Source organism: Hyperoodon ampullatus (genome assembly GCF_949752795.1).
Source record: "Hyperoodon ampullatus genome assembly, chromosome: 14".
In the NCBI taxonomy this organism is placed as follows: Eukaryota; Metazoa; Chordata; class Mammalia; order Artiodactyla; family Ziphiidae; genus Hyperoodon; species Hyperoodon ampullatus.
In genome coordinates this window covers 64,727,404-64,751,823 of record NC_136927.1, presented here as the reverse complement: position 1 = coordinate 64,751,823, position 24,420 = coordinate 64,727,404, and the positions used below count along the sequence as shown (strand labels likewise).

The following is a 24,420-nucleotide window of genomic DNA, read 5'->3' as shown; positions in this document are numbered from 1 at the left end:
GGTAGGAGCTGCAGACGTGGCATTTATTCAGGGTGTAGCAGAGCTTGGGGTGGCGAGGCTCCAGCAGGGGTGGATGAAGAGAGGATCAGTGTGGGGCAAACAGCAGGTGTCCCTCTTCAGAGCCCAGGGCTCAGGTGTCACTCCTTGTGCTAAGGGGAGAGGGGTGCCTGGGTGAGCTGCCCCCCACGCGGAGGGCAGGGTGGGTGCCCCACACCACTCCTCACCTTGGGGCCCAGGGCATCCCGGGTCCGCGCCCGGAGCTTGTTGGCCTGGGTTTCCGCCATGTCTGCCCGCTCCTCCGCGTCATCCAGCTCGTGCTGGGCCTTGCGGTACTTGGCCAGGTTAGTGTTGGCCTGCTGCTCCTGGGGGCACAGGCAGGCCTGCTCACCCTTTGGTCACTCAAAGGGTCAGCACCCCCAGGAGGGGCTGGCTTCTCCGGGTCCTCACCTCTGCACCGCCACTGCCCGCGGCCCTCCTCCCCCCTCGCCAGTACCCACAGCAGGAAGGAGGGGGTGGAGCCACTCCTTCCAGAGGTGCCCGTGTGCCAGACCTGGCTGGCAGGGGAAGGCGCATGCGGTCCCTTCAGAGACAGAGCTAGGTCTCACGTCTTGCCGGAGCTGTTAGAAAGGTGTCTGTCTTCTTGCTGGGCAGTGGGGTCACTGTCCCAACCTACACACAAAGCCAACACAGGGGAATCCACGGCCCAGCGATGGAGCAGGCCTGACCGGCTGCTGGCATCCCACCTGGCTGCGGAGCCTGGGGCCAGCTGAAGAAGTTGGGTGACCACAGGCATCCTCAGACCCCCGTGCACTCACCGCCTCTTCACACTGACGTTTGTAGCTCTTGACCTTGCTCTGCAGCTTGTCCACCAGGTCCTGCATGCGAGCCAGGTTCTTCCTGTCCTCCTCAGCCTGGGCAGGCAAAGGGGGTTCAGGTCTTGCCCGAACCAGGCCAGCTCCAGGGCTGCCCCCCCAGGTGGACCTGGTCACCCACCTGGTACGCGAGCTCCTTGACCCGGCGCTCGTGTTTCCGCACCCCCTTGAGGGCCTCGGCGTGCTGCTTCTGTTCTGCGTCGAGCTCGGCCTCCAGCCCCCGCACCTGCGAGCAGCCAGCCAGTGGGCCTGGTGCCCTCAGCCTGCCCTCGGGTGGCCCACCCTGCAGGGCAAGGGACTGGGAGGGCCGCACACACCTTGGCCTCCAGCTTCTGCACCTGCTTCTTCCCGCCACGGAGGGCGGCTTGTTCTGCCTCCTCAAGCCGGGCCTGCAGCTCCCGCACCGTCTGCTCCAGAGTCTTCTTCATCCGTTCCAGGTGTGCGCTTGTGTCCCGCTCCTTTTGCAGCTCCTCTGCCATCATGGCTGCCTGTGCGGGAGGAGGTGGCGTGGTCGGGGGTGAAAGTCCCTTCGGGCTCTGCTCGGGGCCCCCACGGTCCCGGCCCAGCCTCACATCAGTGATGGCCTTCTTGGCCTTCTCCTCGGCTTCCCGCCTTTCCTGGGCAGCCTCCTCTGCCTCCCCGCTCAGCTGGGCCAAATCCACCTCTAACTTCTTCTTCTGGCTCAGGAGGCCTGTGTTCTGAAGGAGGGGGCAGGGCTTTAGAGTCGGCCTTCAGGCCCCCGCCCCTTGCATCCCTGGGACCCCCGTCCTCACCTGCGAATGCAGGAGGCTGAGGCGCTCGGTGGCCTCCAGCAGCTCCTGTTCCGCTAGCCGTCGGCTGCGCTCGCCCTGCTCCAGGGCGGCCCGCAGCTCTTCCAGCTCCACGGCCAGCAGGGCGGCCCGCCGCTCCAGGGCCTGTGCCTGCTCGCGGAGCTCGGCCGCCAGCCGCTGCTCCTCATCCCGCCCCGCCTGCTCCTCCTTGAGTTGGGCCTGCAGCAGCCGCGTGGCGGCCTGTGCCTCCGTGGCCTGGCGGGTGGCGTGGCCCAGCTGCAGCTCCAGGTCATTGAGGTCGCCCTCCATCTTCTTCTTGAGCCGCAGCGCCTCGTTGCGGGCCCGAGTCTCTGCATCCAAGGAGGCCTGCAGGGACTCCACTGCCCGCTGGTGGTTGCGCCTGTAGTTAGGAGGGATGAAAGGAAGGGTCGTGGCCTGCGAGGGACTTGCTTACAGACATGCAGGGAACACTGGAGACGTGAAGCCAGTTGGGGAATAAATGACTGATCTCTCCCCGGTTTCAAGCCCCTTGTGTCTGCCTGCCTGTTGCCCATCAGAGCAATTTCACAGGCAAGAGTGAGGCCCCAGAGCAGACAGACAGGGACTGAACTCTGGCTCTACCCCCACTGTGTAACCTTGGGCAAGTCCTCTGGCCTCTCCGAGGTTCACCTCCAAACTGTGGACGATAGTCCCCACCTGAGACGGTCGTGGGTATGGGGGCATAAGGTGTCTGTGCCAGTCCCCCGCACAGTGGGGCTCAGCCAACATCACCTGCCTTTCTGCTTTCAGGTGGTTGGGATGGGAGAGGCTGTCGGCCGGGGGAGGAGGGACAGCCCGGCCCCGCACCTCAGGTTAGTGCACTCCTCGTCTTTCTCCACCAGTTTCCGGTCCACCTCAGCCTTGACCTGGGAAAGCTCCAGCTGGATCCGCAGAGTCTTGGTCTCCTCCAGCTCCAGGGCCCCCTGGGGGTGCAGAGCAGATAGTATGGTGGTGGGGCCGTGAGTGTGTGTTGAGGGGAGGCCAGGGAGCAGTGGGTCAGTGTCCACCCCGCCCCTGACCTCGGCCTCCTCCAGCACGGCCTGGAGCTCGCTCTTCTCCCCTTCCAGTGCCTTCTTGGCTTTCTCCAGCTCCTGGATGCTCTTCCCGCTGAGGCTGACCTGGTCTGTGAGGTCACTGATCTCCTCTGCAGAGTGGACGGGGCACTGAGGGGCCACCCCCACGGCTCATGCTCCAACCCCATCACCCGGTGTGACCCTGAGGGACTCCCAGTGACCCCAGAGCGGCTCTGACCCTGGGGTGGGTCATACCCTGCAGGTTCTTGTTCTCCCGCCTGAGCGTCTCCAGGGCCTCGAGAGCCTCCTCGTGGCTGTGCCGCAGCCGGAAGAGCTCCGTGCCCAGGCTGCGGGCCTCCCTCTGGGCCGCCTCCAGCTCCCGCTGCCCCTCCTCCTCCTGCCTCCGCCGCTCCTCCAGCGCCCGCTCCAAGTGCCGCTGCTTCTTGTCCAGCGCCGCGGCCGCTGAGGTCGCCCGCTCCAGCTCCAGGGTCACATCCTCCGACTCTGTCTGCAGCCGCAGCTTGGCCTTCTCCAGCGACGAGCACTTGGCATGAGCGGCCTCTACCCCCGCCTCTGCCTCCTGCAGCCGCAGTGCCAGCTTCTTTCTAGGCCACGGGAGCAGACAGGATCTGGATGCTCGAGCCCTGCATCTCCCCTCACCCCTGACAGCTCAGAGGTGCAGGCGCCGTCCCTGTGTGGTGACGGCCTGGCCGGCAAGGCACTCACTTGGCCTCCTCCAGTTCCTCGGTCCTCTGGATGGCATCTGCCTCGTACTTGCTCCTCCACTGGGCCACCTCGGCGTTGGCCTTGGACAGCAGCCGCTGCAGCTCGGCCTGGGCTTCAGCCTCCTCCTCGTGCTGCTCCCGCAGGAGGTCACAGTCATGCCGCGAAGCCTGCACGGCATGGGCCAGCGCGCTCTTGGCCTGCAGAGAGCCCAGTGACCTCAGCATCGGGCCGGGCCAGTGGCCCTGTGCCCACACCGCCTGCTCTGTGGCAGCCAATGGCTGGCCCACCTTGCTCTCCTCCTCCAGCTGCCGCCGCAGTTCCTCCAGGCTCTGGGTGGCCAAGGCCTTCCCACGGCTCAGCTGGCTAATCAGAGACTCCTTCTCCTCCAGCAGGCGGCTCAGCTCCCCTGCAGGCCAAGGGGCGAGCCGGCAGGTCAGGTGGGTGAGGGGCAGCACCGAGCCCCGCTGTGGCCCAGCCAAGCCCCCGGCCTCACCACTCTCGGCTTGTAGCCGCCCCCGCTGGGTGCTGGCATCTGCCAGTTGCCGCTGCAGCTCCTCCACCTTGATCTTGGCCTCGCTCAGCTGATCCTCATAGGCCCGGCACAGCTTCTCTGCACTAGCCTGGGATCCGGGGTCAGGGATCAGAAAAAGTTTTTGACTCACAGGGTTGCCAGTCAGAGACGGGGACCCGGAGTCGGGAACTAGCAGGCTAGACACGTGCCCAGGAATCAAAGGGAGAACAGAACACCACGTTCAGGGTCCGAGATTCTATTGCTGGACTATGGCTTAAAAGATGAGTGTCAGAAGTGAGAGAGGGCTGTACTAGTCCCAAGGCCAGTGGGTCAAGGTGAGGTTAGGATACTAGAGTCTGAAGTCGGCCGGGGACACTGGTCAGAGGTCAGCTGTCAAGCTTAGGTGGTACAAAGGTCAGGGGTCAGGGTTGGGTGCTGGGATTCAGGACAGGAACAGAGTCAGGACAGATATGAGGTCAGAATTCAGAAGTCAAGGACTGAGAAGTTGGAATTGGATGCTGGGTCAAAAATCCCCTGGAGTCAGGGCATAGAGTTTAGAGGGTAGGGTTTGAGGTCAGGACTGGTGTGGGGTTCAGGCTGGGTGTCAGGTGAATCGGTCAGGGGTCCCGATCGGGTGCAGGGCCAGGACTAGTATGGAGTCAGATTGGCAGCGGGTGGTCAGGGGTCAGCTGCTGGAGTCAGAAGGGGTTCGGTCAGGATAGGCTGCTAGAGTCGGGTCAGAGGTCGGGATCAGGAAGGAGGCAGGCACCTTGCCGCGGGCCAGAGTCTCCACGCTGGCGCCCAGATCGTCCACCTCCATGCGGAGCTCGCTCTTCTCCTTTTCCAGCTTCTGCCGCGCCCGCTGCAGACTGTCCGCCTGCTCGCCCAGCTCGGCCGCGCTCTCCGCCTGCTTGCGCCGCAGCGCAGCCACTGTGGCCTCGTGCCGCAGGGCCGCCTCCTCCAGTTCCCGCCGCAGCCGCCCCAGCTCGGCCTCGTGCTTCCGGCAGCCCTCGCGCCGCCCCGCGGACGCGCCGCCCGCCTCCTCCAGCCGCTCGCTCAGCTCCACCAGCTCCCGGGCTTCCTCTGCCCGCTGCTTCTCCACGCGGGCCCGGGCTGCCCGCTCGGCCTCCAGCTCCTCTTCCAGCGCCTCCGCCCGAGACTGGGGATGCGCAGGCGGCACTGTCACCCCCAAGGGCCTCCGATCCGGGTCTCCGCCCACCCCGTCCCCCCGCACACCTGCAGCTCCTTGATCTTCTTCTGCAGCTGGGCCCCAAGGAGCTGCTCGTCCTCCACTCGAAGGTTCAGCTGACTCAGCTCGGAGTCCTTTCTGGAGGTCACAGGGTGGGCATGAGCCGGCCCAGGGCCTAACTCCCATCCACCTGCCTGGGGCCCCTCCGTACCCGCCCCCAGCACACTCGCTGACTGAGGGACCTCGCCCGGAGCAGCCCTAAGTGACCTCATCCCTGTGTTCCCTCTCAAGCCCCGGCCCTAGATCCTGGCCCTTGGTGACCCCCTACACCCTAGGGTTCAACCTCTGCTGTGACACAGAACCGACTAGAGTCCAGGCGGGTGAGAAGCGGGGTTCAGGAAGCCCCCTGTGGCCAGGAGGTCAGGGCTGCGGGCCCCCCCCACCCATGCCTACTTCTGGAGCTTCTCCTCCAGCTGCTGCTTGTCCTGGGCAGCATCCGTCACCGACTCCTGCGTCAGTTTCAGGTCACCCTCGAGCTTGCGTTTGGCCCGCTCTGTGTCCATGCGCAGCTTCTTCTCCTGCTCCAGGGAGCACTCCAGCTGTGGGCAGGACGGGGTGGATGGGCTCCGCACTGTCCCGGCTGTCCCGGCCCCACCGCACAGCCGCTGCTGTGGCCCCGACTTACGTCTTCCACCTGCTGCTCCAGGCGGGTCTTGGCCTTGGCCAGTGCGCTCACACGGTCCTCCTCAGCCTGCAGGTCACCCAGGGCCTGCTGGTGGGCCTCCTGCAAGGCCTTCCTCTCCTTCGTCAGCCGGGCCACCGACTCGTCCAGCGCCGACATCTCCTCCGTCAGGTTCTTCACCTGTGTCAGGGCCAAGGTCACCACGGGGATGCCTCCCCCGCACTCTGGTCTGAGTGGCCGCCACACCATGTCACAGCAACCGTCCCCTTCGAGCCAGGGAACCTTGGGCAAGTCACTTCATCCTGAGCCTCAACTTCTTCATCCTTAAGGGGTGATTATAGCGTCTTCCTCGAGGGGTGAATGAGCAAATGCTCACAAAGCCCTGTGCACAGTGTCCGGCCCAGAGTGAGAGATCAACAGACACCAGCTATTTTGGGGATTCACAGGTGTTTAAGCAGCTGTTTCCTAGTCCTGCCTTCCTTGGGGAGCACCTGTGAGAACCTGAGTAAACGGCTTACCCTGCTGAGCCCCACTTTCCCCTCCTGTGTGAGGGAGTCAGTACCCCAAGTCTTTGAACCACCTGAGCTCTTGGGACGGTTCAATGAGGGAAGGCACCCGGGGGACACGGAGCTGGTGGATGACAATCACTAGCATTTGCTGAGTACCTACTACAGGCGAGGCCCAGTGGCGAGCGCCAGCACAGGCTAGTTACACACTGAATCCTCACCCGCCCTAATGAGGGAAGTGCTGCTATTAACAGCGGCATTTGACAGATGAGGAAATTGAGGCCCACAGAGAGGAAGACACCTGCCCAAGGCCACAGCCGGCCCGGCCCACACCTTATTCTCCGTGGCTTGCTTCTCCTTCTCGGCCTTGGCCAGCGTCAGCTCCAGGTCATCAATGTCCTTCTTGAGCTCTGTGCACTCATCTTCCAGCTTGCGCCGGCGGGCAGCCAGGTCAGCATTCACCTCCTCCTCGTCCTCCAGCCGCTCGCTCAGCTCCTTCACCTTCGCCTCCAGCTGCACCTTGGACTTGATGAGCAAGTGGCAGCGCTCCTCGGCATCCGCCAGGTTTTCCTGCTCCTGGAGGGGGACACGGGGAATGGGGCAGGATCGAGGCAGCTCAGGGACACCAGGCCAGGCCCCGGAAAGCAAGTTCATTCGTCCGTGCAGAGGCTGGACACACGCTCATTTGGGCTCCGGGACCAAGGAATGCCGAAGACCTGCTCTTGGCCCTGAAGGCGTTCAAGTATGGTGGGATAAGGACTCAGGTGGTGGGATAAGGACTCAGGTAGAGGGATGGACGGGGCAGCAAGAGGGGAACGTTAGACAGGCTGGGGGCAACCCAGAGTAAGGCCCAAACAAGGGCTCTAGCAGAGAAGCCAACTGCCAGCTCTGCCCACACTGGACTGAGGGGGTGGGGAGAGCCCTGCACGGCCACGGAGGGCTCAGGTTCTCTGCCATCACTGTTTCCTCACTACCTGGCTGCATAACGTCTCCTGCTCTAGCAGGTGAATCTGTGAGCACAGGCCTGTCTGTTCTCCCACCAATGTATCTCCAGAGCTTCCATGGGGCCTGACACTCAAAAGTATTTGCTGAAGGAAGGAATGGCTCTGTGGACTCGGGGAGGATCCAGACCCTTGATCTCTACCTTCTGGTTGTTACTGTTACCTGCTGCCTGGGTTCCCGTGGCCCTTAACCAGAGAAGGGAGCATGGGGCTGTCTCGGGGATGGAGAGGAGGGGAGAGTTGGGGAGATGGGGCTACGCTGTAGCTTTGCAGGAAGCCACGGGGGCACAAGGCGTGGGAGCATTAGGACACGTGCATAGACTGGGTGGGGAGGTTGGGAACATGGGAGGCTGCACACGGGCACAAGCCCATGAGCCTCCGGAATAGGAAGAAAGACCCGGGTGAGGCCTGAGCACCCAGAGCACACCAGGTCCGCCCTGGCTGGGGATCTGGTTATGGTATTTTCTCGGAGCGGCCTGGGGTTCTCTGAGGGGGCTGGGGGCCAGGGGGCACCAAGTCGCAGAAAGAAGCCCTGCCCCTCCCCTACTCACTGCCTGCAGCTGCAGGGCCAGGTCGTTCTTCTCCTGGGTGACGCTGACGTGCGTCTCCTCCAGCTCCTGGCGCTTGGCCTCGGCTGTGGCCAGTGCCCCTCGCAGCCCCCGCAGCTCCACCCGCAGGGCCGCCAGCTCCTCCTCAGCCTGCGCCGAGCGTAGTAGTGGCTTCATCTTGAAAAAGAGCTTCATCCATGACCAGTTCTTGACAGCGTTGAAGGCGCGGATGTTCCACTGGATGGTGAACAGGGCATCCCTGGGGAGGGGCAGCCACAGGTGGCCAGCAGGTTCAGTGCCGCCCCTTCATAGTGACAGCCCCGATGCTCCCTGAGCACCTACCCTGGGCCGGACATTGCACTGAGCACTTTAGCGTGGGACCGCGTTAACCTTCCCAACAGCCTCTCAAGTAGGTCCTAATCCTCTGCTTTACAGGCGAGCTTGAGGGTGAGGCCCAAGGTCACACAGGGCTGCCTCCGGGGCGGGAGCTCAGGAGCCCTGAATGGCCCCTGCAAGTGTCCTAAAGACACCAGGGGCGGTTAAGCTACTGGGCTCTTATATAAGGTCAGACTGCCTGGGCTCACATCCCAGCCTCCCACCTCCCGCCACAAGCCAGCGGACAGGCTCCCTCTGCTCAGACACCCCCTCTAGTGAACAGACACGATCATGGCACCTACCTCTCAGGACTGTCCTGTACTTTAACTGAGATAACTTCAAATAAAGTATCTTGCCCAGGGCTTGGCACTTAAGAGTCTTGGGAAACACTAGATGCCCTTATTACTACTCCGGGCCACACTCTGGGATGGCCTGGGGTACAGGCAGGTTCTCTCACCCCAACTTCTGAGGTGAGGAAGTGGTAGCTGGGGGCTGCGGGGCACAAACCACAGCCTTGCCCCTTGGGAGGCATGCAGGCAGCCACACGGTGAAATCTGACCCACAGGACGGTATGACAGGGTTCAGAGAGTCTGGGTTCAGAGGGTTCTGTGAGCTGGGGGACAGTGGCTGTACCCCCGCATCCCCCCCACCCCCTTCCGACACCCACCTGCCTCCAAGCAGGCGCTGGTACTCGAGGCGCATGAGGCGGCCCCGGCTCCGTGCCTGCAGCAGTGTCAGGACCTTGGCCAGACGCTGGTCACGAAGCTCCTCCAAGACGCCTAGAAGCCCAGCCTTGAAGAACACCTGGGGTGTGGGCGGTAGGTGTAACCCTCAGTCGCCTGAGTGACCCCTGCAGTGTGACTGCCCACATCCGGTCCAGCGCCCTAATTCCCTTGTGCCCTGACCTTGGTATGGCCAAACTGGTACTGGGTGTGGTCGATGTCCAGTGATGCCAGCAGCTTCTCTGTGGCCTTCCTGCCGTCCATGAAGGTGTCGTCCGGGATGGCGCTGGGGTTCAGGATGCGGTACCTGGGGGAGCGGGGAAGGGCTGGAGAGGAGGGTGCTGGGCAGGGAGCCGATGACTGAAGAGGCTGGCCCCTCAGAGGCCAGAGCAGAGGCTCCAGGGGGGCACCCTCTGAACAGGCTGGTGGGGGACGGCCTTGTGACACTGGAGGACTGGGCATACTCGGCTTTAAAAGCTTGGGTAGCATTTAGGGGCTTCCCTGGTGGCGCAGTGGTTGAGAATCTGCCTGCCAATGCGGGGGACACGGGTTCGAGCCCTGGTCTGGGAAGATCCCACATGCCGTGGAGCGGCTGGGCCCGTGAGCCACAACTACTGAGCCTGCGCGTCTGGAGCTTGTGCTCCGCAGCAAGAGAGGCTGCAACGGTGAGAGGCCTGCGCACCGTGATGAGGAGTGGCCCCTGCTCGCCGCAACTGGAGAAAACCCTTGCACAGAAATGAAGACCCAACACAGCCATAAATAAATAAATAAATAAATAAATAAATAAATAATTTTAAAAATTGGGGAAAAAAAAAAGCTTGGGTAGCATTTAAATGCATTCAGTAGTTAAGTTCTTTAAGAGCCTGCAGCATTTGCAGAAGGCATACAGCACTTTTATAATTTTTTAGTTTATAATTTTTAATAATTTATCATTTTTCTCAGAAGGCCAAAAAAAGTAAAGAAGGTGATGTGTTACAGCATATCACAAACTGAAGAAACATTTGGGAGAGAATTCTAATCAACAAGAGCGAGGGTTCTAGCACATCCACTTCTAAAGGGGACACACTTGCACATGTGTACAGGGCTGTGTGGGTCAGGCTGTCGTGACCACACTGTGAAGGCAAAACCCTAGAAACACAAAAAGGCCCCTTACTGAGGGACTGATGAACAAAGTACGGTACACTGGATTATGGGATATTTTACTGCCATGACAAAATGGATGCTGCTGCATGTGTCATTACATTTATCCAAAGCCCTAGAATGTACAACACCAAGAGTGAACTGTAATGGAAAACTATGGACTCTGGGTGATTAGGATGTGTCAGTGTGCGCTCATCAGCTGTAACAAATGTCCCACTCTGGTGGGAGATGCTGATGACGGGGGAGGCTGTGCACGTGTGGGGGAAGGGGCTTATGGGAAATCTCTGTGCCTTCCCCTCAATTTTGCTATGAACCTAAAACTGCTCTAAAAAAAGAAAGTCTTAATTTTTTTTTAAAAAAGGATGATGATGCAGACTTATGTCTATTCATAAGGAACAATCTCCAAGACATATAGTTACAGGGAAAACCAAAGAGAACATGTGTGTGTGCACCCATGTGTACAATATTTGTATGGAAACACAAGTATAACGGTCAGCGTGGATGGCCCCAGTTACTTCTGAAGGGAGGGAACTGTGCACGATTGCAGCCTGACAAAAATCAAACCTATAAAGGGAAGGCAGAGGGGCTAACACCACGGACTGAGCCCTCACTTGGTGCCAGCCATTACATAAAGTCTAGTCCATGTGAACCCTCATTCAACTCCCAAATCCACATCCAGCTCTGCCTGCCCCCCGACCCTTGAGCTCCAGACTAACAACTCCAATCTCCCCCTCAACTTTCCTATCTGCTGGAGACATTTCTTTTTTTTTCCGGCCATGCTGTGTGGCTTGTGGGATTTTAGTTCCCCGACTAGGGATCGAATGCCTGGGCGCTCAGCAGTGAGAGCGCGGAGTCCGAACCACTGCACTACCAGGGAATTCCCTGCTGGAGACATTTCAAAGTTGACATGTTCAAAGTAGAGCTCAATCCACTCTCCTCCTACTTCCCCACAAAATTTTTAAAATCCTATCTTGGTTTCTCAGTACATCTACCACCAACTCCCCAGTTGCTCAGGCCAAAGAACCAGAAGTCACCCTTGTCTTTTCTTTTTCTTTCTTATTCCACATCCAATTCATCAGTAGCAAGGCCTGTTGGCTGCACCTCCAATATTTACCCTGAGCCTGTTCACTTCTCCCCCAGCCCACCGCCCATCCCCAGGTCTCAGCCATCAGCATCTCCCACTGGGATACATTCTGGCCCCTCCCCAGTCCCCCTGCATCCTCCTCAGTGCCCTTCCACCCCCTCAGGCTGGAGCTGGGGAGGAGCCAGGGCTGGGGCAGGGAGACACCCACCGCTGCCGGAAGTCAGCGTAAAGCACCCTATTGGGGAATCCTTGTCGGCAGATCCGGATCCCCTCCAGAACCCCATTGCAGCGCAGCTGGTGTAGCACCAAGAAGGCATCCATGACCCCTGGACGTGGTGGGGGTTAAAGGAAAAGATTAGAGGTCAATGGACACAACTTCATGCCCCAGAAAAGACGAGGAGTCCAGACACAGGCCTCACTTTGAGGCTGAGCAGGCCCTGTGGAGGGGGCAAGACCCCGCTTCCAGTCTGCCCTGTCCCCTCCCTCCAATGTGCCCCCATGCCACCAACCCACCCTGGGGTGACTACCTGGGGTCTTGTTCTCGTTGGGGACAATGCAACGGACAAAGTGGGGCTGTGTGGCCCGCAGGTTGGTCATCAGCTTGTTGAGGTTCTCCTGGGGGTGAGGAGAGGGGAGAAAGCACAAGAGGGCAGAGAAGCAGAATTGGAAACCGCAGTGGATGAGCCCCTTAAGGACTGCAGAGTAGGCGCCTAAGCGTGTCTCTGCAGTGCTGCCCTTTCACCCTGCTCCTTGTGACGCTTTGCCCTCTTCTGTTTGACTGGGTCCCCATTACCATCACCAAAGTCCTCACTCCCCCACCCAATCCCTGTGGCTCCGGCCCCATCCCCCCCAAACCCTGCCCAGGCAGCATGGGGACGGGAAGCAGCACAGACTTGCTGTGATGTTCACGTGGAGAGGAATTAAACATCACTGCAAGTCTTAACGGCCGCCCGCCCAGGGTGCAGGGGCCAGAGCAGGGAGCGGGGACGGGGTGGGGGTGGCAGGGTGAGGGCCTGCACGAGGCCTAGACTGGGCCTCACCTTGTGTAGCTGGGACACCGTCTGGAATGATGCTGCCTTCCTACGCTTCTCTTTCACCCCAGACTTGGGGGGCTCGGCTAGGAGAGACATGGGACCAGTCACTCCAAGGGACATCCCTCTGTGAGTCCCCTACAGAATCTCATCCCTCTGTACTCACTAGAGCAGGAGCCAGCATAGTTCTCGTAGAGAGTAGCCAAGAGCTTGTTCTGTGACTTTTGGAAGATGGGGACCACCGTCTCATTCAGTGGATCCTTGTTTTTTTCCAGCCAGCCCACGATGCTGTAAGGCACCTGCCAGAGACCAGACGGGGGCTGAACTGAGGTGGGGGAACCCGGAAGAGGGAGCAGAGAGGTCAAGAGCTGGGGTTTCAACAGGTACCTACCACGCCCGCGTAGTGGACCACCTCAAAGTGGGCCTGGTATTTGCGCTTCTTGTCGGGCCGTGGCTGCTGGAAATTGGGCGACTTCCCCGCGTGGTTATCATAGAGCTTGGCCCGGAAGCTGGCATCTGAGGCCTTGGGGAACATACACTCCTCCTCCAGAATGGACAGGATGCCCAGTGGCTGGGGACAGGGCACAGCTTGAAGGGCCTCCGTCAAGCCAGCCCATCCAGACTGGGCTGGATCCCCATTTCCTGGAGCCCCTCCCTCTGGGAACTTTCCCAGACCCTCCAACCTCAGCCATCTGCCCTGAGGGACAAAGAACTGACCTGCACCCAGGAGCCCTGTCTTCTAAGAAAGAAAGTTTGTGGTTTGGCTTCCAAGCCCTTTCTGCCCAACTTGCAGCTCTGAGTTGTTCTCTTTACTTATAAGAAGTGTGCAAACTCAAATCGGCATCTGTGGTCTCACACTCTCACACGTGGTACAGTCAAAAAAGGCAGTTGAGTTCAAATTCTGGCTTCCTCACTTAGTAGCTATGGGGCCCTTAGACCTCTCTAAGCCTCAGTTTCCTAACCTGCAAAATGGGGAAATGAATACTTTCATTGCTGTTATAACAGCAAAAGCTGTCAACCCCCTAAATGTCCACTAGTAGGAGATTACAGAAATGCATGAAAATCATCTGCTGCATGAACTACTGTGCCTTCTTCAACAAAGCACCATGCTCAAAATACACTCTCAGAGAAAAGGTAGGATGAGAAATGCGTCTGTGTTCATAAGAGGAAAGAGATGCCCAGGATAAAGGACTGGGAGGAAACAGGTTGTGGTAGGATTGGGGGACACATCTTTTCTCCTTTATTTCTGATTTTTCCATTTTTCTTTGATTTTTCTTTCTTTCTAGTCTTTGTACAATAGGGAAATATATGTAATGTTTTACAGACAAATAAACAAACACACCCTACCCTGCCCTGTAGTTCCCGACAGTTTTGAGGGTCCAAAGAAACTGTGGCTGTAACAGTGCTGGGATGCACGCTCACACACACACACTGCTCACCAACACACAATCACACTCAATCTCCAATACACCTAGTCACACACATGCACACATTTCCATTCATATACACGTTACACACACACATGCACACATTTCCATTCATATACACGTTACACACACACGTGCACAGCCACGCTCATACATGCACACACACATGCAGGCTTGCACACGCTCGCTCACACACAAGTGCACGCTCATTCCTGCTCACCCACTGCACCCATGCCTTCCCTTCCTTGCAGTGACCTGGCCCTGGGCCTCACCTTCTCGATGAGGTCAATGCAGGGCTGCAGGTCCAGGCCGAAGTCGATGAAGACCCAGTCGATGCCCTCCCGCTTGTACTCCTCCTGCTCGAGCACAAACATGTGCTGGTTGAAGAACTGCTGCAGCTTCTCGTTGGTGAAGTTGATACACAGCTGTTCAAAGCTGTTAAACTATAGTGGGAGGCGCCCAGCTCAGCAGGCCTCCTTGTAGGGGGACAAGGAGACCCACAGAGAACAGGGAAGTGCGGGAGCTCCCCCCGCCTCCAGGCAGACACCCAGGGCTCCTGTCCCCACCCACCATGGTCCTCCACCCCAGAGAGAACAGAGCCTGGGGTGGTGGGGTGGGCCTGCCCTCACCTCAAAGATCTCAAAACCGGCGATGTCCAGGACGCCGATGAAGAACTGACGGGGCAACTTGGTGTCCAGCGTCTGGTTGATCCGTGACACCAGCCACCGGAACAGCCGGTCATAGGTGGCCTTGGCCAGAGCCCCCACGGCAAACACCACCTGGAGGCGCGGGGAGGCTGCTCTGGGACCTGGCAAGGAGGGGACCCTGCCCCAGCTGTCCCCAGGTGGGCCCCGCCCGCCAGCCACTCACCTGCTCCACACTCTGACCCTTGGTCACATACTCGTTCCCCACACGCACTCGGGGGTGCAGAAGGCCTTTGAGGAGGTCTCCACCGCTGACCCCCATCAGGTAGGCAGCCTTGTCAGCACCTGGCAGGGCACATGGGTGAGATGAGGGGGAGGAGGCCAAGAACACGGGTATCTGGGAGCTCTACCGGCCTCGACTTAGGGTTATGAGAGGGAGGTTAGAAGAGGTCAAGTTCAGGGTCAGCAAACTGTACAGCTCAGGAGGGTGAGGGTCTGGACTTGAGAAGTCAGGGTTTACAATCAGGGCCAGGTTAAGACTGAGGTCAAAGGCTGTGGACAAGGCTTAGGGTTAATGGTCATGGACTGAATGCTGGGATCAGGGTCAAAGGATGACCAGGTCAGGCCAGGGCCAGGGCCCCTCACTCTCGGTGCCGTCGGCCTCGGCCTGCTCCTCCCGAGGCTTCTGCTTGAATTTCATGTTGCCGAAGTGCAGGAGGGCCCCCACGATCTTGTAGCAGGCACACTTCTCATCCGCGCTGAAGCCCAGGATGTCCATGGCATGCTGGGGGTGGGGTGTGGAAGGCTCAGAGAAGTCTGGGCTCCTCCAGGGTTCAGCCGGGCGGAGGGCACTGGACCTGCTCCCCCAGGTTTCCTCCCCTCCCACCACAGACATACGTCAGTGGCCATGAGTTCCTCCCCGTCATTCACGCGGTCCACAGTGATGACGCCCTGGCTGCAGAAGTGGTAGTCATAGGGGTTCATAGACAGAAGCAGCATGTCTGGGGGACACGGGGCGGAGAAGGGCAGGTCGGCTGTGTTCACCCAGCTCTCCTCTGTCTCCCCATCCCAGCGTGGTGGATCCTGGGAGCCAGCCCGGCAGGAGAGTGTAGGGCCCTCCCGAGACTGTAGCTTGAGTTTCTCTCCTCGACTCCCACGCTCATGGTTTCTCTTTCTTTACGGTTCTAAGAAATGAGCCTCGGTCCCTATGTCTCACTCATCTTTTGACCATTGCGCAAGCCACGCCTATGGCCCAGACCCTGTGCTGGGTGCTGCGGCCCAGCGAGGACCAGATTCTGCCCTTGAGGGGCTTGCAAGAGAGGGGAGGTGGGCCTAGACAGAGCCATCGCTCCCACTGGTGCTAGGTGGGGCCTCTCTAGTCTCAGGACAGCAGGAGAGACAACCTTGCCAGGACAGTGGTGCTAAGGGGCCCATTTCCTAGCACGAGGAGGAGAGAGCTCAGCAAGAACTGGAAGTCCCAGGAAAGGGGTGGGTGGATAGAAGGGGCTCTGGGTCTCCAGGAAAGAAGGGATGTCACAGACCCCAGAACAGTAGGGGACCAGGTAGCCCAGGGCCTGATCTGACGGGGGCCAGGAGAGGGCTGGGCAGCCCAACTGCCACCCAGACCTGTGGGCTCTGATTTCCACCCCATCTGCTGCTGGCCCTCACCCTGCAGCTCTGGCTTCTTCCCCGAGAGGATCTGGTAGTACACGTGGTAGCTTCGCTCACCGGGCAGCTGGAAGATCACCCTTGACTTCTCCAGGAGATCTGGGGAAAAGGGAGGTGCTGGCCTAGTTTCTCGAGTGGGTCACCCCACTATGGCTGAGGGGCAGGGAGGAGGTGTCAGCAAGGGGCAGGGGTGTGTGTAGAGGTGCCGTGTCTGCACACATGCCAGCATGTGCTGAAGGGTGTCTCTCCATCAGCACACGTGTCACGGTGTGGGAATGCGTATGTTTGTACATCTGTGTGTCTCTCTGTGTGGGTATATTAACGTAGCTGTCTGTGTATGGGTCTTGGTTTGTCTATTCTTTCATCTGTGCTTTCATTCCACCATCCACAGACCACACTCCTTTCCTCCAGAGCACTGCTGGTGTGTCAGTGTGCCCACTGAGCAGAGCCTCTGTGTGTTTGCGCATGGGTCGGTCGGGGCATGAATTATGACATTCCCGCCTATCACCACCTGCCCATGCTTATCCATCAGGATCTGGCCATGCACCCCAAGATGGGGAGCAGTCAGCGTGGGGGCCCCTCTATGCATGCAGCCTGGGCACCTGGTGTCTATACAGCAGGTCTGGGTCAGGCGGGATGGGCAATGACCCCAGAGAGGCATTGGGGGAGGCTTCCAGGAAGGATGGGGACTCGAGGTGTAGAGATGAGGCCAGGGCAGGAGGGGCACAGGCCTGCCCTATCGAGGGCCAGAGAGACTGGGATGGTGGATGAGGGGAAGGGCCCAGTCACAAGGAGCCTGACTGGCCAAAGAAAGATCTGGGTCTCCATCTTAAGGTGACGGGATCTGGAAAAGGTTTTTAAGCAGGAATGCGATGTGGTCAGATTAGTCTCTAAGAAAAGATCACTCTGGCTGAAAGGAGATCCAGCAGAAGAATGGAGAATGAAAGACCACATGGGGGCTGGGGGAATGTTCCAGGTGAGAGGTGAGGTGGCCTGAGCCGGGCTGTGGCCAGGGGATGAAGAGAAGCGCCTGGGACAGGTGGGAGCCCCAAGGACTTGATGACAGACACTCAGTCTGAGTGGAAAGACTCAGGCCTGGACCTGTTTCCCCATCCTCACCCTCTCCCACCCTCTCCTAGACTCACAGCTGTCAATATCCGCGGATGCCAGCTTCCCAGAGGGACCAAAATGAATGCGGATGAACTTGCCCTGTGGGCACAAAAGCAGCCTCAGTTGGGTGCCCAGCCAGCACTGCCCTTTTCGTCCAAGGCTCCCACCACCTTGTGTCTCCCCGCGACAGACCGGGCTCCACCCACACCCGGCTCTCCCACTGCGGCACTCACGAAGCGGGACGAGTTGTCGTTCCGCAGGGTCTTGGCATTGCCAAAAGCCTCCATGGCAGGGTTAGCCTCAATGATTTGATCCTCGAGGGTGCCCTGGTGGTGGCGGGCCAAGGGCTCTGTCAAGCCCGTGGTCCCGGGGTCTCGGCCCAGCCCAGACAACCTCTGGCTGGGAAGGGGAGGGGAGGGGGGGTCCCCAAGACCTCATAATTGTTGCCTGCCCCACTCACACCAGCCCCATACCTACCCTGGTCTTCGTGGCCAGAAACTGCCGGGAGGAGAAGAAAGACAACGTTAGAGGCTGTGAGGTGTCACCAGGCGGGAGTGGGCAGCGGGTGGCTAGCGGGACAGTGAACGTTAGTCACCCAAATGTGTACCCCCCCAACCCCTCATGCCCGACCCTCCAGGGACTGTTAGAAGGAGAAATGCTAGAAAGTGGAGCAAACACGGCCCTAGTCAGGGGCTTGAGGAAGGGGCTGCGTCTGGGGGTCTCCTATTCACAGCCCCCCCAAGCCCTGTCTCTGGCCTCCTCCCTATCCCTTCATTTCCCATGCCCCAGGAAGTGACCCTGCCCCAAGCCCTAGAGGTTCCTGACTACAGTCTACTCCCCTTTAGAGCCCAGCTCAAATGCCCCTTCCTCTAGGAAGGCTTCCCTGATGCTCTGAGGCTGGAAGAGACCTCTTCCTGCCCAAACCTTCTGACCCCTCCCCTCCCTCTGTGACTGCTCTTCTTCACACTACTCCTTTGTATTGTGGTGAGGTGCATACCGACTATTAGTCAAGATAGCCCTGTCGGGTGCATATTATTAGCCCTAATTTGCAAATGAGGAAACTACGACTGAGAGCAAGAAAGTGATCCGCTCCAGATGGCACAGTAAGTCAGGGGCAGAGCAGACACTGAGCCCAGGCATCCTGCTTTCCACGATGCCCGAAGCCACCTGTATGTCTCATCTAGAGGGACTTACTGAATGGAGGGGATCCTCCCCCCTTGCTCTCCTAGCCTCACCCTTGTCTTCCCTCCTTTTCCCTTTCTTTCTCTTCCCTACCCTGGATCCCAGCAGCCTGGGAAAAAAGGGAGAAAAAGGAAGGAATAGATTCTGGAGTGACAGGTGCCATGCCACCGGTCCCATGCCAGGGGACTGTGGTTATTCACTCACCTCCAGGGAGCCCAAGACTTAAAAATCCCCCTGAGGTATTGCTGGGGAGACAGAGGCAGGAGAGAACTGGCAGGAGTCCCTCCCCCGAGCTCCACCCCACACATTCAAGTCCAGGGCTTTTGAACAGGGCTCTCTTTGGAGATGTGGTCAATTTGGGGGCCGAGGGGAGGGAGGTTGATAAGGCTCTTAAGCTCCAGCACCCGTGGCCCCTGCGGGGCAGCCTTTCTCTCTACCTCCCCTGCCTGACAGCTCCCCCCAACCCCAACTCCACAATGCAGGGCTCCTTTCTGCCCAGGTGCCCCCTACCCCCGCCCCTCCCGGCTGCATCCCTGCCAGCTCCCTGCCCTCCATTCCTGTTCCTGGACCAAGACCCGACTTTCTGTAGCATCCTCAGAGACACTCTGGGAGTTGGGAAAATGGGGTGGGGGGGAGGGAGGAAAAAAACAAAACAATAAAAACAACCACCACCACACCAAAAAAACAAAACTGAAATAAAAAGAAAAAACAAGAAAATCAACTGGGAAGATAGGAAGAGGCAAAAAGAAAAAGAGAAAGAAAAAAACTTTAAATGGAAAAAAGAAAAGAAAAAGAAGAAAGAAAAATGTCCCAGAATAAATGCAAGGCTCAACAGGACCAGGAGTAGGGGCTGTGCAGGAGGAGGCCTTGGGTTTCTGGAAAGAAAAGGCAGCCCATTCTGGGGTAGGGGAGCACACACAGAGCTCTGAACAGCTGCCCTGGGACCAGGAATGAAAGCTGTACCTCAAAAACAAAAGCAAAACAAAAAACTGGTTCCCCCATTGTTTCAGAAAATTTCAAAAACCATAAAGAAATCATGGGGTGCAAAACTGCCCCTTAACCTTGGCTGTTGGGAATGCCAAGTGCCCTTGGCTCTGGCTGAACCTGCTTGTTTGATTGACAGCAGGTAACTGTGTCTTTGGTGCATGAAAACCAAGAAAACAATTACTTCTTGGTAAAAGCAGCCTACCTGGTAAACTCTTTCAAAATATGAAGGTCATGATGAAAGGGAAAAAATACATAACATGCTTAGGAATAGCAATGTGGTCCCACCTGCTGTGTTCCAGATGGGAACAGTGAGGCAAGCCTGGAACTACGTCATACAATGTGACAGAGAATGGCCACAGCCTCGCTGGTCGAGCCTCGCTCAGGCCAGAGTCTGCCACCAGGGTGGGAGGCTCAGGCAGGGCTGGAGGCTCTGGGGAATCAACTTTTTAAAAAGAAAAAAAGAAGAACAAAAAAAGGAGAAGAAAGAAAAGAAAAACAGAAGCAGCAGGGAGCAGCGCCCGCGTGGGCAAGTCTTACGGCCTTCTTGCCCAGCCCGTCTCCCAGGGCAGCGACGATGGCAAAGTACTGAATGACCCGCTTGGTGTTAACCGTCTTACCGGCCCCCGACTCTCCCCTTGGACGACACAAACATGAGTCACCAATGTCCATCTGGCTACTCTAATTCATCCCATCCCCCAACACCCTACTCCTCAAGCAGGGCCCCTCTGCCCTCCCCACACCCAGCTCTCAACTCAGGACCCACACCCCAACTCAAAACTCCTGAGATAAATTAGCCCTCAGAATTGTTTACAAAACAAGCCAACACAGACCATCCCAGTGAGATGAGAAAACACAGTATGATGCCACTGTTTACTGAACACTAACTTACTGCCAGACACTGGGCCAAGTGCTTTACCTATATTGGCTCATTTAAGCCTCAGAAACCTGTAGGCAGGCACCATTATCATCCGCTTTTGATAGATAAGGAAATGCGGCTCAGAGAAGTTATGTAGCTGTTTCTGCTGTGTGCCAGGTACAGACATTAACTCACTGACTCCTATAGCTCTGTGTGGTAGGTAAGTAGGATTGTTCTGTCTTTTCTGATGAGACTCAGAGGCCCAAGCACACCAGCAAGAAGTGGACCCGTGAGAACTTGAATACAGGTCTTTCTGGTTTCAAAGGCCTTGATCTTCACCAGCAGGCTGCACACACACACACACACATAAACACACACACACGAACGATGTCCATATTGGCTTGGCTGGATATAAACTTGGTATGTAAGAATTCTACCACTTACCAGTGAAAGCAAACAAAGGATTAGAAATAAGATTCAGAACTAAGGAGATGGTAAGGAGGAGGAAAGGGGTCTCCCCGCTCCCCTTGAGCGAGAACCAGAACTCCCAAAAGATCAAGGTGGGAGAAGATTCCAGGCCCTAGGGACAGAGGGTATCAGGGCTGGTGATCAGTCTGGTACCCCCTTCCTGCTCACCACCCATAACACATCTGTCCAGAATAGGGGGCAGAGAAAATGCTCTAATTTAGTTTCACCTGGGACAGACTCCAGGCGGTAAAACCCTTGCCCTTAGCACTTTGTATTCAACCTTGGGAAATGATTTTAGTTCCACTCTCTTCCTGCCAGATGGCCTGCATTTCCCACCCCATCCCCAGAGCCCCCACACTCACGTGATCAGCATGGACTGGTTCTCTCGGTCTGGAAGAAAGGGGAGGAGATAGAGAAGTTAGCCAAAGTGAGGGACCAGCCACAGGTGGAACACCTTGGGTATCCTTGGGGCTGGGGCAGCCCCTCCACCACCCAGGGCCAGAAACGGGAAGGACCAGGTGGGACCTTCAGACTGCAGGCCAGCTCCCACTCAGAGAGCCAGAAGGATTATGCTAGAGTGTCCAGCAGCATCAAAAGGAGGGCAGTGCAAGTGGAGGGAAGGGGGTCCTGGAGCCGGGGAAGGGGCCCCGGGTGGGGGAGAGGAGTCAAGGCGGCCCTTACTGCGCAGCATATCATTGTAGGCGTTATCTGCCACCGCATATATGTGGGGCGGGGCCTCCGAGCGGCGCTTTCCCTTGTAAGCGGCTACCACGGAGGCTGTATAGATCGGGAGCCATTTGTAGGGGTTGATGGTGACACAGAAGAGGCCCGAGTATGTCTGAGGAGAGAGTGTATAGATAGGTTGTTGGAGGCCAAGGTTCCATCCCCAGGCTCTAGCCCTCGCAAAACTGTGACCCTTGCAAAATCCCCCAAGGAGCTGCTTAAGGTGCGATGCCACACCCTCTGTGGCCGCCCTAGCCCCGCCCTAGCTCTTACTCCTGCCCACAGCCCGTGGCCCCTTCACAGCCCCGTTGCCCAGCCTCTGTGCTGCTGCAGCCCCGCCCCTACACTGCCGTAGCCAAACCTCCAGCCCTACCTCGAGCCCCGCCCCAGCCAGTGGCCCCGCCTCCACAGGCCCATGACATCACCCTACCCTGCCTCTAGCCCTGCTCCCCAACTGCACACAGCCCCGCCCCCCACTGCACACATCCCCGCCCCTTCCCCCCGTTTTGTCCCCACCAAGCTGTGCCTCTTGCCCTAGCCCCGCCCCTGCTACTATGGCCCCGCCCCCACCACACACACAGCCCCGTCCCACCCGTGGCCCCTCCCCGGCCCATGGCTCACATAGATCATCCAGTGAGCATAACGCTGGCGCAGGTTGTGCAGTACGGATGCCTCGTTGAGGTGCGTCATCATGGCCATGTCCTCCAGCAAGTCGAAGCGGGGCGGGTTCATGGGCTGCAGTTCAGCTTCACGAACCGTCAGCACCTGCCAGGAAGGCCGTATGGTGGGGTGACAGGTGGGCAGGAACAAACTGACCTCAGCCTCTCACTCCTGTACGCTCCCAAACCCCCTTTCACCCAGAGCACACTGGACAGGAGCTACACCCGGGAAGGTGGAGGAGCTAATTCCGGGAAAAGGGGGAGCCAAACCTTCTGGTCTTTGGTCTCCACGTTGACTCTGCCCCCAGTAGCCTCGGATTTGACCTCAGCCTCCACGTAAGCATCCTGTTCATCAGGTACCCAGACCCGCTTCTTCCCTGGGTTTTGGGGAGAGCATGGGGGTTTTGAGAATGGCTGACGCACATCCAGGGGTTGGGGACCCAGCTGGGGTTCCCAAATCGTGTCTGCAGAGCTGTGCCCCTCCTAGGAGCCCCTCTGTCAGGATGCAGGAGTACCCAGAAAAGATCCTTCCAAACAGAGACTCCTGGAAGGGCAGAGCTGGGAGGGTCCCTAGAGATCTCCTCAAAGGATTCCCTGACTGAGGTTACAGTCCCTCACAGCCCTGGATTACACACTTGGGTTCAGATTCCTGCTTCTGTTGTATTTGCCCTGTGACCTCAGGAGAATCCCTCATTCTCTATGGGCCTGTCCCTCAAAGGTAAAACATTATGGGCATGTCCTCAGTTCCCATAAGGAGCAGCCCTCAATATCAGGCACTTAATTCTCAGTGGGTTCTGCCTCCCCCATTTCACTGAAGACTCAAACCTGGGTCTTGTAAGTCTGTCTTATGCTCCTTCCTGCCTGGCCAGCTGGCCCCAGAGCTCCAGGGAGCCCATATTTCGTGGTAGTTAAAGGCACAGACTCAGGTATCCTGCCACTTACTAGTCAAGTGCCTTAGCCAGGACCAGCTCCATAACTTGCAGGCCCCAGTGTTAAAATGCAGATCCTCTTGTTAAGAAATTATTTACAGTTTCGAGATGGTGATAGCAGAGTGTTAAATCGAGCATGAGGCCCCTCTGAGGGTGGTGCCCTCTGTGGCTGCAGAGGTTGCACACCCACGAAGCTGGCCCTGGCCCTGGTCTCCATCTCCCCAGGTTGTTGATATGATGCATGGAAAGTCATCTGCTCTGGGCCTGGCACACAATAAGCACTTGATACACATTGCCTATTGTTATTATTGTCCTATGAGCAAACCGGGTCATAAATAGTAGCCTTTATTCCTGTCCCTGATAAACAGAGGCTTTGGCTCTATGGAAAGCACTAAAAATAACTCCAGCACAGGTTTTATGGACATGTGGAGTCAGCCTGCACACATACCAATCACTCTCATCTCAGAAGCTTCAGGCTCCAGCCACAGACGGCAGCCCCAGGAGGCGGGTGATACGGTCCCATTTTACAGAGGAGCAAACCGAGGCTTGCTCACAGACATACAGTGATATACACAGGCTCCCTGGGATTTAATCATCAGGGCTAAAGCTGTCAGGCCAGAGTGCTCCTTCAGACCCGAGCTGAGTCCCCCCACCCCACTCCTGGTCTGAGTCCATAAGGGCTTCTCTGTAGCTGTGCCCCACTCTGCCCTCACTTACCATCCCACAGGACAGGGTACACCTTCATCTGCTCCTGGTAGCCCTGGCGGAGGTAGCGGGCAGACTCCCCAAGTTCACTCACATCCATCATGGTAGTGGCACTGAGAGGTGGAGGATGAGATCTTAGAGGTTCAAGGCAGTCCAAGGCAGCAGGCACTGGAAGATGGCAGTGACAGGGGAACTGAGGGACCAGGGGCCCCAAACTGGGGCATGATCGAACAACCCACAAGACCTAACAGTAGGTGATTCCGTGGGGCTCCCCACTTCAGCCTCCCTGGTGAGCCCCCAACACACACACACACACACACACACACACACACACACACACACTTTCTCTCTCTCTCTCAAACACCAGAGCATCCTCTCCCACAGAAATGGAGAGACTTGTGCCAGCCCACAGACACCCTCACCCATCAGCCTGTCTGCCCTCCCTTGGGCTCCAACTCCAGCCCTGATCACCCACCTCAGCACCACGGTGAGGGCTGGGAGCTGGGCTACCCCTTTTATTGCCGCTGTCAAGGTCAGCGGAGGAGAGCTATGTCAGCAATCTCCACGTGTCACAGCCCCCCCGGCCTGGCCACAGGACACAAAAGGCAAATTCCCTTTTATCTCCACCAGCACGGCCCCTGGGCTATTTTTACCTCCCATTGTCGGGGATCACAAAGGCAGATAGAGACACTCACTCCACGAAGAGGTTGAGATTCAGACCGACAGGGGCAGGGACAAGGCAGTGAGAGATTTGGGAAGACTGAGGTGCTGGGAGAGAGAAACTGAGTCACAGGGAGTCTGATACACCCAGAAAAAGGTCCACACCCCCAGAAGTGGAGAGCAAGGAGACTCA

At 58.0% G+C, this 24,420-nt stretch overlaps 1 protein-coding gene across 3 annotated transcripts; it reads right to left on the bottom strand.

The window, feature by feature from the left end:
- Nucleotides 1-11: 11 nt before the first annotated feature.
- On the bottom strand, nt 12-23,688 carry MYH7B (myosin heavy chain 7B; the record flags this gene model as incomplete). 3 transcript variants are annotated; one of them, XM_079718929.1, is made up of 40 exons in its annotated part: nt 12-149; nt 225-362; nt 816-911; nt 994-1,098; nt 1,190-1,360; nt 1,445-1,570; nt 1,646-2,042; nt 2,489-2,604; nt 2,701-2,825; nt 2,950-3,299; nt 3,421-3,617; nt 3,708-3,826; nt 3,914-4,040; nt 4,701-5,090; nt 5,168-5,258; nt 5,574-5,719; nt 5,806-5,982; nt 6,642-6,884; nt 7,861-8,116; nt 8,900-9,036; nt 9,138-9,261; nt 11,387-11,504; nt 11,706-11,793; nt 12,219-12,295; nt 12,376-12,508; nt 12,601-12,780; nt 13,909-14,079; nt 14,266-14,415; nt 14,507-14,625; nt 14,926-15,064; nt 15,178-15,281; nt 15,949-16,047; nt 17,094-17,157; nt 17,292-17,405; nt 19,765-19,861; nt 20,914-20,941; nt 21,233-21,389; nt 21,896-22,039; nt 22,204-22,310; nt 23,580-23,670. In XM_079718929.1, 40 exons carry the CDS (start codon nt 23,668-23,670, stop codon nt 138-140), a joined length of 5,823 nt encoding a protein of 1,940 aa, XP_079575055.1. In that variant the 3' UTR covers nt 12-137. The 3 variants fall into 3 exon arrangements, with proteins under 3 accessions (XP_079575055.1, XP_079575056.1, XP_079575054.1); XM_079718930.1 differs by having other exon boundaries at nt 16-362; nt 23,580-23,688; XM_079718928.1 differs by having other exon boundaries at nt 16-362; nt 17,292-17,384.
- Between the last annotated feature and the right edge of the window lie 732 nt (nt 23,689-24,420).